Source organism: Doryrhamphus excisus, linkage group LG8, assembly GCF_037039965.1.
Source record: "Doryrhamphus excisus strain RoL-2023G ecotype Guam linkage group LG8, RoL_Dexc_Guam_v1.1, whole genome shotgun sequence".
NCBI classification, from domain to species: Eukaryota; Metazoa; Chordata; class Actinopteri; order Syngnathiformes; family Syngnathidae; genus Doryrhamphus; species Doryrhamphus excisus.
The window spans coordinates 8,998,790-9,014,530 of NC_136364.1; the positions used below are offsets into that span (position 1 = coordinate 8,998,790).

General features: G+C 45.7%; 2 protein-coding genes and 1 non-coding gene across 6 annotated transcripts; 1 reads left to right on the plus strand and 2 right to left on the minus strand.

Annotated features, from left to right (window-relative positions):
- Nucleotides 1-20: 20 nt before the first annotated feature.
- LOC144899698 (U1 spliceosomal RNA) lies at nt 21-184 on the plus strand. The gene has a single exon (XR_013628038.1). It is a non-coding gene; the product is annotated as a U1 spliceosomal RNA (small nuclear RNA).
- A 573-nt stretch (nt 185-757) lies between these two features.
- LOC131135099 (heterogeneous nuclear ribonucleoprotein L-like) lies at nt 758-7,751 on the minus strand. Of its 2 annotated transcripts, XM_058080968.2 has the most exons (14): nt 7,583-7,751; nt 6,747-6,862; nt 6,425-6,662; nt 6,264-6,349; nt 6,014-6,110; nt 5,857-5,929; nt 3,316-3,348; nt 2,963-3,034; nt 2,650-2,897; nt 2,455-2,576; nt 2,168-2,369; nt 2,035-2,092; nt 1,279-1,389; nt 758-1,198 (listed from the first exon to the last, which is right to left on the minus strand). In XM_058080968.2, the coding sequence occupies exons 1-14, from the start codon at nt 7,658-7,660 to the stop codon at nt 1,140-1,142; spliced, it is 1,593 nt and encodes a 530-aa protein (XP_057936951.1). In that variant the 5' UTR covers nt 7,661-7,751; the 3' UTR covers nt 758-1,139. The 2 variants fall into 2 exon arrangements, with proteins under 2 accessions (XP_057936951.1, XP_057936952.1); XM_058080969.2 differs by lacking the exon at nt 3,316-3,348.
- A 395-nt stretch (nt 7,752-8,146) lies between these two features.
- srsf7a (serine and arginine rich splicing factor 7a) lies at nt 8,147-12,682 on the minus strand. Of its 3 annotated transcripts, XR_009131530.2 has the most exons (9): nt 12,430-12,682; nt 11,512-11,738; nt 11,198-11,371; nt 11,026-11,118; nt 10,776-10,817; nt 10,384-10,428; nt 10,128-10,226; nt 9,007-9,499; nt 8,147-8,479 (listed from the first exon to the last, which is right to left on the minus strand). XR_009131530.2 is itself a non-coding variant. In XM_058080970.2 (8 exons), exons 2-8 carry the CDS (start codon nt 11,733-11,735, stop codon nt 9,406-9,408), a joined length of 771 nt encoding a protein of 256 aa, XP_057936953.1. In that variant the 5' UTR covers nt 11,736-11,738; nt 12,430-12,682; the 3' UTR covers nt 8,147-9,405. The 3 variants fall into 3 exon arrangements, 2 of the variants coding, with proteins under 2 accessions (XP_057936953.1, XP_057936954.1); XM_058080970.2 differs by having other exon boundaries at nt 8,147-9,499; XM_058080971.2 differs by lacking the exon at nt 9,007-9,499 and having other exon boundaries at nt 12,430-12,679.
- Nucleotides 12,683-15,741: the final 3,059 nt, after the last annotated feature.

Sequence of the window (15,741 nt, forward strand, 5' to 3'; positions counted from 1 at the left end):
GTGAGAAACGTGTACAACTCATACTTACCTGGCAGGGGAGATACCATGATCAAGAAGGTGGTTCACTCAGGGTGAGGCTCAGCCATTGCACTCCGGTTGTGCTGACCCCTGCGAATTCCCCAAATGTGGGAATCTCGACTGCATAATTTGTGGTAGTGGGGGACTGCGTTCGCGCTCTCCCCTGATCAAGTTGTTGATGTCAATGCATTAGACATAATGTTGAATGTAATGTAAAATCACAGAAGTACATTTCAATGTTTTAATTGATGCGGTCACTCTACTGAACCGCTTAGCTTAACAGTTGACTGCACAGAACATAAGATCTGTCCTTGATGTACCTCACATTGTGTGCTTAACGCAACTTCTTAAATATGACAGGAGTGGTCCGATGCGTCCAGCTACAAGGTGGCGTAGCTTCAAGTAACACACGTTTTATGTTTTATGCTTTTCATGACTTGTGTGGCTGTTCATTCATAGATGCAGATCAAACCCATAATTTGGTGTAAAAATCAGACTCAGTCTTGAGACAATGTTGATACCAATACTGCGTTCTCAAATTTCAAACAACCATTCACACTCACATTCATACCTATGGACAATTTGGAGTCGCCAATTAACCTAGCATGTTTTTGGAATGTGGGAGGAAACCGGAGTACCCCGACAAAACCCACGCGGGGAGAACATGCAAACTCCACACAGAGATGGCCGAGGGCCACCAAGTACACGGAAACTGAAAAAACCCAAGCCAAAGAAAGGGCAGAATAAACTGTGTTTTTAATTTTCTTAGAACAAAACAATTCTCCATGTTAGATAGACATGCCGTCAGAACCCACAAGGCAGTAATTAAAATACAAAAAACAAGTGACATCATAAAAGCCCCAATGGACAACTTTAAAAAGCACGTTGTCCGGCGTTCCACGTCGTCCAGCCTAAAAGTAATTCTTTCAAATTAACTTGTGTTACATGGAGATGACGAAAGCAACAAAATAAAAACAAAGAATGACAACTGCAGACTGGAAGCCACACTTTACCACATTGAACTTCCCATGACAAAAATGCATTCTGAGCCACACAACTGGTGGTTGTCAAGAGTACACGTCACATGGACATGAAGCCAAGCACAATTTTCCAAGAGGGTTTTAGTTGGTGTGTTGAACGGTAGAGAAGCAGAGCTTGAGGGTGTACGGGTACGGACCAGCTACAACAAGGGGAGAGGGGACAATTAGTCAACAGGCAAGGCCGGCAAGCTCGACTTGAGCATTTAAATGGAGGACATACTTGCGTTCTTCATCTGATAGTGGTTCATCATGGACAGAGCCTCCATGGCGTCGTTGATTGACTCCCACTCCAGCAGGCCGGACGCGCTGCGGTCGCTTGGAGCCGATCCGCCTGGCACAGGAAACAAAAATCACTTTAGGATGCAAATTCCAAGGGCATATTTATAAAATAAGGATGTCCAACTTTGGCACGACAATCGTTGATTTATATCAGTATTGTTTTTTTCTGTTAATATCTGCGAAAGGGATGTGTCCAAACCTTTTGGATTGTAAATATGGGTAATGAAGTGGACAAAAGCGGTTACAAAACCAACATCAAGCATTTGTAATTAAAAAGCCTAATAATAAAAGCTTTTACGCTACATTTTATATTAGAGTAATCTTGTTTATCACTGTTAATTCATTCCACACCCGACTGTGGTAAGTCAATATCAACAGAGTATGATTCCGTCTTTATAAATGAAATACATTCATAGTTTGAGCAAACCTGCAAACTGAATGGGGTTTTAAACATTATTAGAGTACTCTAGACATCAGGTAATACTACCCCTATCGTCACCTTTACACTCTAAGGCCCAATACAGTAGACATAAGAGAAAATCTGTTAAATTAGTTAATGTGATGTCGGCTCTGTTGCATTGACAAGGAAATTCTGTTGATGCAGATCTCTGATGGATGCTCAAACATGAACCTGAATGTGTCACACATACTTTACATTTCCAGGAGAAACAGGAATTTACAAGCAGTGTCAACTTACTCCTTCCTGTGAACATTTTGACATTGACGGGAGCCTTGACGCCGATCTCTTCACAGATCTGCAAAGAAAAACGTGTTTAGAGAAGGATGCGAAGAAGGATGGAGACGCCACAATGACGATGACTGCCGGTCACCTGAGAGAAGATCTCTGCTGTGACTTCGGGCTGTGCATTGAAGAAGTGCAGCACATTGCTTGGGTGCTGGATGCGGTTTTTGGCTGCCTGCTCTGGAGACGTGAAGCGGTTGTTCCTGGAGCCGTTGAAGTCCTTGAAGCTGCTGGTGCCGTCTTCCAGCTCATAGCACTGAGCGGGAACAATGGCCTGCTGCTTGGACACGCTGCGTGGGAGGGAGGGGGGCAGAGGTTTGTATGGAGGAGGTGATCATCTTCATCATCACCATCATCAAGTGAGCGTGTGCTCACCACACGTTGAGTTTCTGTCCAAACAGGAAGTTGTTGTTGAGGTGTGTGATGGCGCGGTCCACGCCATAGCAGTCGCCCATCTCCACCATGGCGGCACCGGGTTTGCTCTTCATGAACTTCACCTGTGTGGGAGGCGGGTGCGTTAGATTGGCAGCAAAGAAACAAGCTTACGGCTATGTCACACGGCACACCGACCCGCTCCACGTTGCCGTAGAGACAGAAGATGTTGAAGACGCGGTCGGCATTCATCTTGCCTGGCTCCAGCCCGTAAACTATGACCACTGGCGAGTCCGCGTGGGCACCATACTCCCCGGGGGGAGGGGGTGGCGGCCCATAGCTGGGTCCATAGTTTCTGCCCCCGCGGCCCCTCATTGGGGGGCCCATGCGGCGGCCCTCGTAGGGGGCGGCACCATAACTCTCATCATAGCCATGGTAACCGCGTCCTGGGGAGCAGGCAGAAAAGAAATTAGGAAAAGAGATTTTTACAAAACTATTCATAACGCCTTACCATAATCTGGGGGGTGGTCGCCGAGCAGGGCAGGCTGGCGCTGGCGCTTGTTAGGGTTGGCGTTCATGTCATCTGTGAGAAGAGAACAAAGATGGCGGCGGTGCGTGTGAGTGACAACGGAGAGGAAATGAATTAAAGAAAAAAGCCACACACACGCAATTTCCTTGAGTTTGGCCCCGCCCTCTACAAAAGCACTCCTGTTTGACTAATTAGCAAGGCCAGTGGATTATGGGGGCGTCGACGTGGATGGGGGGGACAGATGGGTGGGTGCTGATGATGTGGGGGGGAGGGGTCAAACAGCGACACATGGCTAGGTTTGTATAAATAAGACGGAAGTGTATGCAGACACACACCTGCGTTGCTGCCATTGCCATCTGCATCACCATCTGTACAGGTACACAAATTAAATCACACACATTCAGAGAGGAGGCCAGGTGAAACATCACATGCTAACCATACTAGCACGGGGGCGCCATCAAACAAGTTTGCGGCTGGCGTTAAGTCAACATAATGGTGGCCAGATAGTGGCGCCCAGCACATCCTACATGAATGCAAAGGCGCCAGCGGGGGTTCCAATCATGGTGGTGTCAGTCAGGTGTGTCCATGTTGGGTGCTGCTCGTTGTTGTTGGGGGGAAGGGGGTGTGGTGCTGTTACTTACTGCATGCTCACACACAGAGAGGAAGGCTGCAGTAGTTTCACCACGCCACTAATTTCATTCCACACTCCTAGCCTGTGCCTCTTTTGCGGGGGAAACAACTCGCCACCACGCCTTCTAACTCGGTGGCTCGGTCCGACTTTCGGGTCCCTTTTGGTTCCCTTTCGGGACGGTCTGCTTACATGTCCCCCCCTCGGAGGCGCAAAGCGGCCTCCTTGCGCGGGAGGAGGACTTAGTCAGCTTCTAGACTCTGAAAGATGGGAGACAAAGCAGCGAGACAGGATGCATGTAGAGCAGACAAGGCTGAGTTCAGCACAAATGGGCCTGACTGGGCTGCGTGTTGGGATGGTGTTGTCAGCAGTGTCTTTTGTCTTCATCAGTTGTCAGTCTCCATGGTGCCGTCTATTGGATTAGTTGCAGTGTGTTGTGTTGGCGCATCAGTTAGATCTCAGTGGTGTCAGCCTCCATGTTCTCATGGCAGTGGTGGTGGTGGTGGTGGTGGCGGTAGGGGCGGGACCAAGCGTAGCTCGGCGCCTTCAAGATGTGTGCGCTGTCGTCGAGGCTCAGGTGTGAGTGAGCAATCAGTCATACGGAGTCTTCATGTTTGCTGCCTGACATTCTCGCTCGCTCGTATCTGAGGGTGTGGTGAGTGGGCATGGCCTCGGTGAAGGAAGGACACACACGGTGATGTTGGCGTGTGTCTGCGGCCCCCTCCTGTTACTATGTTTGTGCCCTGGCTGTGTCAGAAGCACGCAATTTAACTGCGGGCGTCAAGTTGTGGTCACGGGGGAAAAGACTCAAGGAGAGAAGTTCAAAGATTTAAAAAGTGCACATTGGACAAGGTCCACCGTGCGACTGTGTGGCGACAACGCAAAACACAAAACGCATCCGTGGTAGGACAATCTTGCCCTTCCTTGTGCTGCCCCCACACACACACTCCATGACATCCATGACTCTGCTGTTGTACTGCAAATTCTGTGACTGTGGAATCTTTCTTTCTTTGTATCTGGAGTGATCCCAATTGTCAATTTATTGGTACCTTGTAGAAATCAATCTGTATTACTGTCATTTTTAAGACATTTCTTGTCTTATATGCAGCCCATTAAACGTCAGATTTTATACTGTTAAATTTCTTAAATTTCTATGACTTTGCGGAAAATTTCTGGTCTTGTCGAAGATTATTTTGTACATGGTTGCCACTGACAAATGACTTGCGAGTGGGGTGATCGCATTCATCAACTGTAGCTGTATTACTGCAGTTTCTATGACTTTGTGGCATATTTCTGGCCTTACTTGGCGCTGTTCTGATTATTTTGTATAAGGCTGCCACTGTCAATGACGGGCATGTGGGGCTTTTGCATTGACACATTTCATTCTACTGAGTTACTCAGCAAGTCCCAGAACTTAGTGGTCTATTTCCAGTCTTGCCCGGGGTCATTTATTTTCTGCTGTGGCCATTGAGTACTTAAAATGAGATTTCTCATTCTATTCTGCAACTTTGCTCTGCTGCAATAGTTCCAGCCTTGGAACAGTTCTGATTATTTTGTGCAGTCATTTATTAAAAATGTGTTGTATGTAAATATATGTATTATATTATAAATGACATGTGTGTGAGCATGCTTTTGGTTTGGCTATGGATCTGTTTTTTTTTATGAATAGTATGAGCGTTTGTTTTCCAGTCATTCTATGCTCTACTTTTCTATGGCACGTGTGCATGAAAAGGTGCTAGGCCTTGGCCAACCTCTTCCAATCATGTCGCACATGAGTGCAATTGAGCACACTCACACTATGTAAATATATCTTAATACGGAGAAAAACACTACTTTTTATGCTTGTGTAGTGCGAGTTGTACTTGTTTATTTTGTTTTCCTTTTACATTCTTACCTCCACAGTACTTGATTTGTATTTGCGTGCCTCATACTAAATGATAAAAAGGCACCGGTTCACTGCATGAACATTTCTTCAGCAGGTTTGCTCTAGTTGTCAAAGGAAAAAATAAAAAGGTCTAACGCTCTGTTCTGGCATTCTCGGCACACAGTCGCTGGGCAGCTCAATGCATTGCTCGCTTCAAGATGTGTTTATGTGCAAGATGTCACAGCACAACAGTGCTTAATGCCTTTGGATGGGAGTGTTCCTTTTGCTAGCTTTGATGCAACATGGTTGTGCGAGTGCGTACTAAGCACGTGTTGAGCAGCATGTTGGGTACGTGTGTGTTTGGGTGTGTGTGAGAGGTGTTACCTGGGCCACCCAGATTGGGATTGGTGTAGTCCCAAGTGTCCTGGTCATTCTTGAACACATTCAACCGAGTGGGCTGTGGAAAGAAGATGCAGTTTGGTGTTATTAGATAAATATTGCAGGAATACGCTGTTTTTATGCATGGGCCATCCGACGCTACCTTGGCGTATTCGATCTTCAAAGTGCAGCAGCCTGAATAGATGTCGGCGCCGTTGAGAGATGCTTTGGCTCGTTGGGCGCTTTGCACGGAGTCAAACGTAATGGCAGGGTTAAGGATAGGGTTGGGTATTACCTATTATCAGAAACTACTGACACCAGAGCAGGTTGTGTTTAACAGGGTTGTTCGTACTTTATAGCAGGCAAGCTCTTATTATAAATCAAATTGTCCAACAGAGCAAATAAAAGGATATTCCACCATGGCCTGCACCCCATTCTTCCTAAAGATAACAATTCTTTGTACAGGGCCGCAGTTGTTGCAGATGGTGTATAGAACCTCCTGTGTGTGTGGGAAATAAAAATGCTGTGATTAAAACTGCCATCTACAGCACAGAACAGATGCTGTCAAGCTCACCGTGGTGATGGGGTAGATGGGGTTCATGATGGTGAGGAGGAGGACATTGTTGACACTCCTGGAGTCATCAGAGTCCCCTGGTCTGGAGATTTTCTGGCTGGTGGAGTAGTTGACGAAGGCCGGGTGACCTGCTATGTAAACTTGATTGTCTGCGCCGTAGGTCACTGCCGTGGAGGAGCCGTTCATGTCCTCGTACTCAACCAGAGCCTGGCGTTTTTTGGGCATCACCACCACATAGCTGGAACAATTTCACAATTGAACCAAGTATGCCCCGGACAGACTAGGTAAGGAGCATCGTTTGTCATCATTACTTTCTCTTTACCTGATGGCTCCAAATTCCTGCAGGGCCTCCACTAGGTCTGCCTCTGTGACACCGTCCACCAGTCCTCGGACATGCACCACGACGGATGGAAGTGTCTTGTGGGGATCCTCATACCCCTGTCACAGATAATATTAGGTGAGACACCAAGTTCAGCACTATCTGGAGCATCTTGTGAGTCACCTAACACCTCCTCCCCATATTGAACCGGCTAGTGTCACGTAATCAATCACGCAAACTCAAAGCATTAAACGTGCACACTCAATCATCTGCTCTTCAAAGAGGAGTTATGCCATGTTGCGCTAACGTGAACGAATGGGGGTGCGTTTGCTGACTAACCTCCCTGTGGCTAGTTGGCTCCATTCGCTTGTGTCTAATGGGGAAGCTGTATCTGATTGTGACATTAATTATAATTCTTTTGGTGCGTAATATGCGTTTAAAGCGAAATAAAACGCTTCATGCCGTATATCTCAGTCGCTTTACCGTGTATGGGGCAGTAGCTAGCTAGCTTAGCTGTTAGCGTCCTGGCTAGCTAAAGGTTACGAACAGCGAAAGCGACCCGCGCAAGAACAAAGCGGCTCTCTTGGTAGGCCCACCGGTGTAAAAAGCCCTCAAACCCCGCCATTCAAAAGGCGTATTATAGCATACTTGGGGATCTGGATATAATTTGGCATTTAAAGCCATTGAACGTTAGGATATTCGGTTAATAATAGCAAGAAGGTAATACCGAAGACGCTCTTCACGAATGACGCGTACATTTTTTACCAGTGGGCTATGGAGACATGAGGGCAAGCTCGACTACCACCAACGTCTTTGTCCGAGCAACACCAGTTGCTTACCGTGGCCATTCCGTCTGTTTTCTGCCTCTTGGTCGCCCTACCGTCTTCGCTGTAGTACCGGCTCGTTGTAGTTGCCATGTTGCCCGAATTAAAAGGATGGTGACACTGACGAAGCTCTGAAATGGCCGAGGCCTGGGGAAAGCTAGCCGCTCTAACCACGCCCTCTACTTCCGTATTGCAATGTCTGATAGGCCGAGTGTCATGCCAATCAATACGTCACTTGGGCAGCAACCAATAGGAAGTCAAGACCTCTTAGCAGTCACTCGTGATGTCTTTCAAAGCAAGAACATAAACGTTGCCATTAGCCTATCGTACACATTTGTATACATTTCGCAACACATAAAGCCTTCAGCTTTATAAAGTCAAGATACACGATTAGACCAAGAAAAGACATATGTTGGAGAGCTTTATTGAAAAATAAAACTGCCCGTCTTGACAGTACAAGCAGGAACCACTGTATAAGCAGCCCTTCCAAAATCAAAGATACACAGGAATAAACTGAGAGTCAAATGGATCTCTTTAGCACACAGAACTTTGGGGGGGGGGGGGGGGGGGGGGGGGGGGGGGGGGGGCACAGTGCAGCACAGAAAAGTACATTAAGGAAAGCAGGGCCAGAATCATCTGCTTCATGAGCAAAAAGTGTTTAAATGTCTCTTCTAAAAGTCCACCGCAACATTCAGTATCATGCAGAAGTACTGTTAAGGGTGCACCTCATACGAACTACATGGGGAGGATGCCCTAAAACCTTCAGCCAATCCAAAAAACAAAAACCACACATGAACGTGGGGGGGGGGGCTACAAAAAAAAGCAAACAGGGGTTGGAAGTGGGACGGGGGTGTTGTCACTCAGTTGGCAGCTGGCGATGGACTTCGTGGTGGACTTGCTGAGCGGGAACGACTGAAACAGAAACAGGGAGAAGTTAGTGTGCTGTAAGGGAGAATGGAAGACTGATGACACGCCCCCACTCACACACACTCCGCTACTTATTTTGCTGTGGTGCACTAGCTTACATGTTAAGAATCCCAGGTCCAAAGAAGAAAGTAATAGAACCCCTTGGGCAAACGAAAACCAGTCTGTCACCTGACTATTTAAAAGTTGACAATTTGAGCTGTGAGACGAAATTGCAGCTACATCCTTCAACAGATGCTAATCGGTGAGTCACAAAAACCAGTCTGGCTTACTTGCGGCACTTATATGTATACATAAAATATCTTGTTTATATACTGGAAGGCATGCATGACAGAAATGTGCGCTCCAGAGGCCTCCTGAGACAACACTCATTCACAACAGGCACACATCGCATGCTCATTCTCACTTTTTAGCCATCACCACCCACTGTACATGAAGCCTGTGCATTTGCTTTGACCATAAAACATGAGCTTGTCATGGTAGGGGGGGTATATAGAGAGGGGGGTGGTTGTTACCTTTGGAGACACTGGCAGAAACAACAAGTACAGAGAAGCGAAGGATGAAAGCACTGAAGGACGGATGACTACGCTCTTGAAGACTGATCTCAGGTCAGCTCGCTCTCATTTTCAGAAGCTAAGTCAGAGGCCGCAGAGCTCTGGTAGGTAGGTAGGTAGGGGGTCTGGTAGGTAATGGATTTTAAATGGTCGAACTCTGAATTGTTCGTGTCGGCGCTCTGGTAGATCTGCCGGCTGGCTGGCGGCCTGTGTGACTCTAGGAGAACAACTGTAAGTGTGCACGGGCTGATCTCGTCTGAGCGTGTGCGTCGGTTGGACAGACGGTCACCCATTCACTGTGCGGGGGGAGGTTCTCGCTGTCTAACACCAGGCGAAGGCTGATCTCAGTTCAGCGCCTAGTCACCCTCCCGCAGGACGTACACACCGCCAGCTGGCAGACCCTTGGCCTGGGATCAGCTGCAGTGTCAACGCAGTGCGCAGCTCCCAGCACACACTTTAAAGAAAATATGAAAAATAAACAAAACTGTGCTGCAAAGATCCTCAACTTTAGCTGCTGCACTGTATTTAAAAAAATCTAAATTCTCTTGGTCTAGCCACACTCAGGCTGGGAATCACCCATTCATTAAGTGGTATAACATTTAGCATTCTCCACGGTTAGCCTAAACATGAATTTAACAAGAGAACATCTCAACGGTCAACACGCTCTTCAGCTATTCGCTGTACTAAGTAGAGAAACAATTGTACTTATTTAGCCCTACACTTCGCGGTCTTGTAAACCTTGCCGCGCCAACATGGCAGACAGCAGAGGCCGATGATTCCGATGGGTCAGCGTGGTTGAGTCGTCGAGGGTCCTCAGATCACTCGCTCAGCATGGAAGGCGTTTGGCGGCAGTGATACACACCCGGTTTGGAAAAAAGACCTGGTCAACATGGCCGACGAGAGTTGTAACTAGCTGAACTACTCATCTTCTGGAATTCAACAGCTCCAGCCAAGATGTCTGACAATCATCTAGAACCTCCCGGTGCCTCTTCCTGTCAAGTGCTATGTGCCGGACTGGGCGGGTCTAACACCTAGACTTCTATTCACACTTTATGCGAGGGCAACAGAGACTGGAGGTTTACCTGTTCCTCTTGTGATTAGCTGACTGGGATCGAGAGCGGGAACGGGAGGCTGAACGTCCTCTTGGTCCAGATCTTGACCGAGAGCGCGACCTGGAGCGACTGTGGAAGTGGGGGAGAAACAAATAGTGTGACTAAGTCAGCACAATAATGCAAATATGTTATTAAATAGTTTGTTGCTGTGATTTGCTGAACGGGAGTGAGCTAGCTAACATGTCTGCCCTAAACACAGTAAAGCGGCTAATTTGGCAGTGCTCACCTTCTCACTGGAGTCCTGGACTTGGAGCGGGCTTGAGAGCCAGACCTGTTAGAACAAAGATGAGAGATTTAGGGTCCGGTCTGTTCATAGTTTTTAGGTCAAGGTAAACCTAATTTTAGTCTGTTTTGTTTTCCTAGTATGGCTTACGTTGTAAACACAGTACACTAAAGCGAACTGCTTGAGAAATGCATCTCATTCTGCATGCAAGCAGACAAAAGTAGGCGATAGAAAAACAAAGTGTTGATAAAAAATATATATGTAAAATGTAAGTCCTTAAATGTATATGCAGCATACATGGCTCTGTTCAACAAAAAGGGGTTGTGTTGCCAATTAAAATCCTGTGAATCTATTGTGTGAAAAATAAAATACATGAATTTGGGCCACTGTCTTACCTGCTCCTGCGTCTAGAGTATGATGGAGAGCGGCGACGGCTCCTGGGGGGGGGGAGTCACAATTTATACAGGTGAAATACCATTAACAAATGTGGATGGAGGTTCCATCATAATCCCATCATGCTAATGACTCAATATCTCAACCACAAGGACTGTTGCACTTCAAATCATTAGAAGTAGTTATCAAAGTCTTTTTAAATCTTTCACATCTAACAACCAACCAACTATCATTTCTCTAAGTCAATCCCACCTGCTGCGGCTACGGCTGCGAGAGTGAGAACGGGAGCGATAGCGGCGTCCACGGGATCTGGATCTCGATCGTGACCGAGAACGGGATCGGGACCTGCAACAAGAGAAAAAGTATTGCATTTTGCCCCATTTTTAAGTTAACGCACCAAGCAGCCTCAAGCGCGTTTGTTCACCTGCTGCGTCGCCCGCGTTTGCTGAAGCGGTAGCAGTCGTAGGCATAATGGCCACGGTCCCCACACTGGTAACAACGGTCATTTGGGTCAAACTGCCGACGGCTTGGGCGTCCACGGCCCTTCCTGGACATGCCCGTCGACATCTCAACACGTACACGTGACCCACACAAGAGCCTGTTGGCAGCAAACAAGACCAAGACATTGTTAGCTATTTGAAGTCTACACACAAAGCAAGTATATGCTTTGATGCTTTTACCTTTGTATGATTTTTCACACCTCAATACAAATTACTCCTTTATGTACAATGTACTCACTTTCCATCCATGCCTTTCACAGCGTCTTCTGCATCTCTTGGATCCTCAAACTCCACAAAAGCAAACCCTGGGGGGTTCCTGGCCACCCAGACGGTCCTCAGAGGGCCGTAGTAGCTGAAAGCCCGTTCTAACTCTCCCTTGGCGGCACCATTGCCCAGGTCACCCACGTACACCTTGCAGTCGGTGGCCCTGGACGAACTACGGGACGATGAGTAGTATGACATCTCCTGGAGAAATGGGGAGGGTTAGTGAAGTCCATTAGTAGTGACAAATGCACAACAAAAATTGAGGATTGTTAAAAAAAATTTGGATGGGAAGCGGCGTGCTCAAGCAAAGCAGCGCCATGTAAAGGCGCCAACCGCGGCCTTTTAGTCCGACTGATTGTTTCCATCCTCATACCATTTACACCGCATCCAAATGACTACCCAACCGAAACTGAAAATAAGATTAACGGAAATCAATAAGATGCAATTTATGACGCAGACCTTGTAGCATATACGTACAGCACGCCGCGGATAACATGTAGCGTTGTTAGCTGGAGGCTAATACCCTAGATCTGACTCGTCTTACATAATTTCAACTCACTGAATGGTGTATTTTAACGAAACTAAGATATGTTGTTGCTAACTAACCAACCACGTTCGTTGGCGGTGTTTGTTAACGATCAACGACTAGCGATTGCCGTAATAAGCCTTGTTTGGCTAGCGAAGAGCCTCGACGCTCAAGACGTAATTTAATAATTATCTGCTCAACATTCAATACCTATTTCGCCACTATTAAATATTAGTTACATGCTACAAATACCTACACAGTAGAGATATATAGGTTTAACGGGAAAAAATGCTCGCCCGTGTAAGTACAGCAGTAGCTGAAGGCCTCGCGCTCAGCCTGGCCAACAATGGCGACCACGAGCGTTACCTTCTTCTTCCGCGGTTGCCTCGAGCTGATTCACCTCCAACCGTCGAAAGACACACGAGCCTGGTGAGAGGGGGTTCTTGGCTTTTACCCCTGGTAGGTCACTTCCAAACACCAAATCAATTATTAAAAAAAAACACCGGGAGCACTTTAGCATGTATTACGCATGTCTGCGGTCTCGGTTCACTGTGCAACGAACAAAAGTCAGGGGCTTGACCAAGTGACTTCCGCATCTGCGCACTATTACTTAAACGCCACTTCCGGTAAGTGTTGCCGCAAAGGTTCAGATTTTCCGCCTTATTGATATATATATTTTTATATACAACAAACGATATATATATACACGTGTATATATATATATTTATGTGTGTGTGTGGTTGTACATATGTACCTATTGATTTAGAATACCTCCCAATTATTGTGATTTTAGTTATCTACTGAAGACTGAACATTATTGTACTGTACTGTTCCCTTAATGACAGGCTCATGTTCTGCAGAAATTACGACTCAGACTCATGTTGGTTTGAAAATAAATAAAATATATTCAAATAAGGTCAACTTCTCTTGATTAAAGACCTGTTTTCTTTCAGTAACACATTATACCTCATGCCATGTTCTGAAAACAAGCGTCATGTTTAAAATTATTTTTTATACATTTGATATAAAACATTAATATGAGTTAATGAGTTAAATGTCAAACACATGTCATTGTTGTTTTTCTCTGTAAAGGTTCAGGCAGAGAGAAATGCTCACACAAAGACACAGAAGAATGAGACAGGAGGAGAAGAAGACAGGGAACACAAATACAACACAGAGATATCGTACAACAATCAAACAAAGATCGGCAACATCGCTCAGAAAAGTTGCCTCAATACCCCAACAGTGGGGGCTCTTATTTTGACAGTTCCCCAAAGGCAAAAGACTGATAATTGGTCTCACTTGTGTATTTTAACCACCCTCTGATGTTGGGATGGCAGAGAACCTATAAAACATCCTTCACATGCTGCTAAAAACACATACATGGGGGTGGTCATGCAGCTGTAGAGGAACATGGAGAGAACGCAAACACGCACACACTTGGGAAGGGGTAGGGAGTAGCACATCTAACTAGAGAACAGCAAAGGCCGTAGCCAAACAGTAAAGAAGTTAATGGAAACACGGAACATTGGCTGGCCAGTGTTGACACTTGGAAAACCTCTTCCAGGTCTGTCAATCAAATCTGCCAACGTTCCACACTGTTTCTTCATGTAAACATGCTACGTACACTCGAAAACAGCTCCTCCGTTCTAGGATGAAGAGCGACAAACACTGGCACAGACGGAGAAGACGGCCTTATGTCGAAGCTAATAGAGACAGACATGTTTTCTGTATTGCACATTGAAATCAAGGACCTGCGGCACAGCTTATTTCTTCATCGACATACAGCGGGGAAAATAAGTATTGAACACGTCAACATTTCTCTCAAAAAACATATTTCTAATCGAGCTATTGACATGAAATTTTCACCAGATGTCGGCATCAACCCAAGTAATGCACACATACAAAGAAATCCAAACATTTATGTCCATAAATTAAGTTATGTGTAATAAAGTGAAATGGCACAGGGAATAAGTATTGAACACATGAAGAAAAGGAGGGGTAAAAAGGTCTGGAAAGCCAAGAAAGCAGCTGGAGTTTGTCAGTATTTAGAAGGTTAACCTGTCCCCTATTAGTGCAAAGTAATATCGGCTGGTTTAGTCCTGATTAATGCCTTTTAAAAAGGTTTCTCACCAGCAAGGTGTTAGACAAGAAACATTGCATGATGGGTAAAAGCAAAGAGCTGTCCAAAGACCTACGCAGCCTTATTGTTGCAAAACACACTGAAGGCATTGGTTACAGGCGCATTTCTAAACTTCTGAAAGTTCCAGTGAGTACCATTGGGGCCATCATCCGGAAGTGGAAAGAACACGGCATTACCATAAACCAGCCACGGCCAGGTGCTCCTCGCAAGATTTCAGACAGAGGAGTCAAAACAATCATCAGAAGGGTTCTCCAACAGCCCAGGACCACTCGTGGAGAGCTTCAGAAAAACCTGGAATCAGCAGGTACCGTTGTTTCAAAGAAAACAATAAGTAATGCACTCAACCGCCATGGCCTCCATGCACGCACACCACGCAAGACTCCATTTTTGAAGAGGAAGCATGTTGAAGCTCGTTTGGAGTTTGCGACACAACATTTGGATAAACCCATGACATTCTGGGAGAACATACTCTGGTCAGATGAGACCAAAATTGAACTCTTCGGATGTCATAAGACACAACATGTTTGGAGGAAAAATGGCACTGCACATCACCCCCAAAACACCATACCAACAGTCAAGTTTGGAGGTGGGAGCATCATGGCGTGGGGCTGTTTTTCAGCATGTGGTACTGGTAGACTTCATATCATTGAAGGAATAATGACTGGAGAAAAGTATCGAGACATTCTTGATCAGAATCTGCTGTCATCTGCCAGGCTGCTGAAGATGAAAAGAGGGTGGATCTTTCAGCAAGACAACGATCCCAAGCACACAGCCAAGGTAACACTCAACTGGTTGAAGAAAAAGAAAAAGCTGCTAGAATGGCCCAGTCAATCACCAGACTTGAATCCAATTGAAAATCTTTGGAAAGAACTGAAGATCCGGGTTCACAGAAGAGACCCCCGGAACCTTGAAGATTTGAAGGCAGTTTGTGTGGATGAATGGGCCAAAATCACACCTGAGCAATGTATTCGACTGGTTTCTCCATACAGGAGGCGTCTTGAGGCTGTAATCACCAACAAAGGTTTTTGCACTAAGTATTAAATAAATTTCAGTACGCGTGTTCAATACTTATTCCCTGTGCCATTTCACTTTATTACACATAACTTAATTTATGGACATAAATGTTTGGATTTCTTTGTATGTGTGCATTACTTGGGTTGATGCCGACATCTGGTGAAAATTTCATGTCAATAGCTCGATTAGAAATATGTTTTTTGAGAGAAATGTTGACGTGTTCAATACTTATTTTCCCCGCTGTAAATAAATATCTAAATAAATGCTCTTCAACTCAAACAGCAGTCAGCACACACAATTAGTTCCATAAATTTGATGATACGCTCAGTTATGATGGCGCAGTATCAAAATCTAATCGACTTAAGTCAGTAACGAAGTCATGTAAACTCCACTTGTGTTTGTGGACACTGAGACCACTCTAAACGTTTGTTTAGAAGTACTGTACAAAAAAAAATCTGTTGTATCTGCGAGGAAAATATACAAAATTAGCCCTAGAAAGGTTACAAAGTTGGCTTTGCTCA

What these genes read in the sequence shown, in the direction of transcription:
- LOC131135099 (XM_058080968.2), bottom strand. Translation starts at nt 7,660, where the DNA reads ATGGCAACTACAACGAGCCGGTACTACAGCGAAGACGGTAGGGCGACC. An exon ending in TGAAGATCGAATACGCCAAG is followed by an intron (nt 5,930 to 6,013) that starts GTAGCGTCGGAT and finishes TTCTTTCCACAG; the next exon opens with CCCACTCGGTTGAATGTGTT. An exon ending in CGACCACCCCCCAGATTATG is followed by an intron (nt 2,898 to 2,962) that starts GTAAGGCGTTAT and finishes CCTGCTCCCCAG; the next exon opens with GACGCGGTTACCATGGCTAT.
- srsf7a (XM_058080970.2), bottom strand. Translation starts at nt 11,735, where the DNA reads ATGTCATACTACTCATCGTCCCGTAGTTCGTCCAGGGCCACCGACTGC. An exon ending in GTGAAAGGCATGGATGGAAA is followed by an intron (nt 11,372 to 11,511) that starts GTGAGTACATTG and finishes TGCTGCCAACAG; the next exon opens with GCTCTTGTGTGGGTCACGTG. An exon ending in TACTCTAGACGCAGGAGCAG is followed by an intron (nt 10,429 to 10,775) that starts GTAAGACAGTGG and finishes TTGTTCTAACAG; the next exon opens with GTCTGGCTCTCAAGCCCGCT.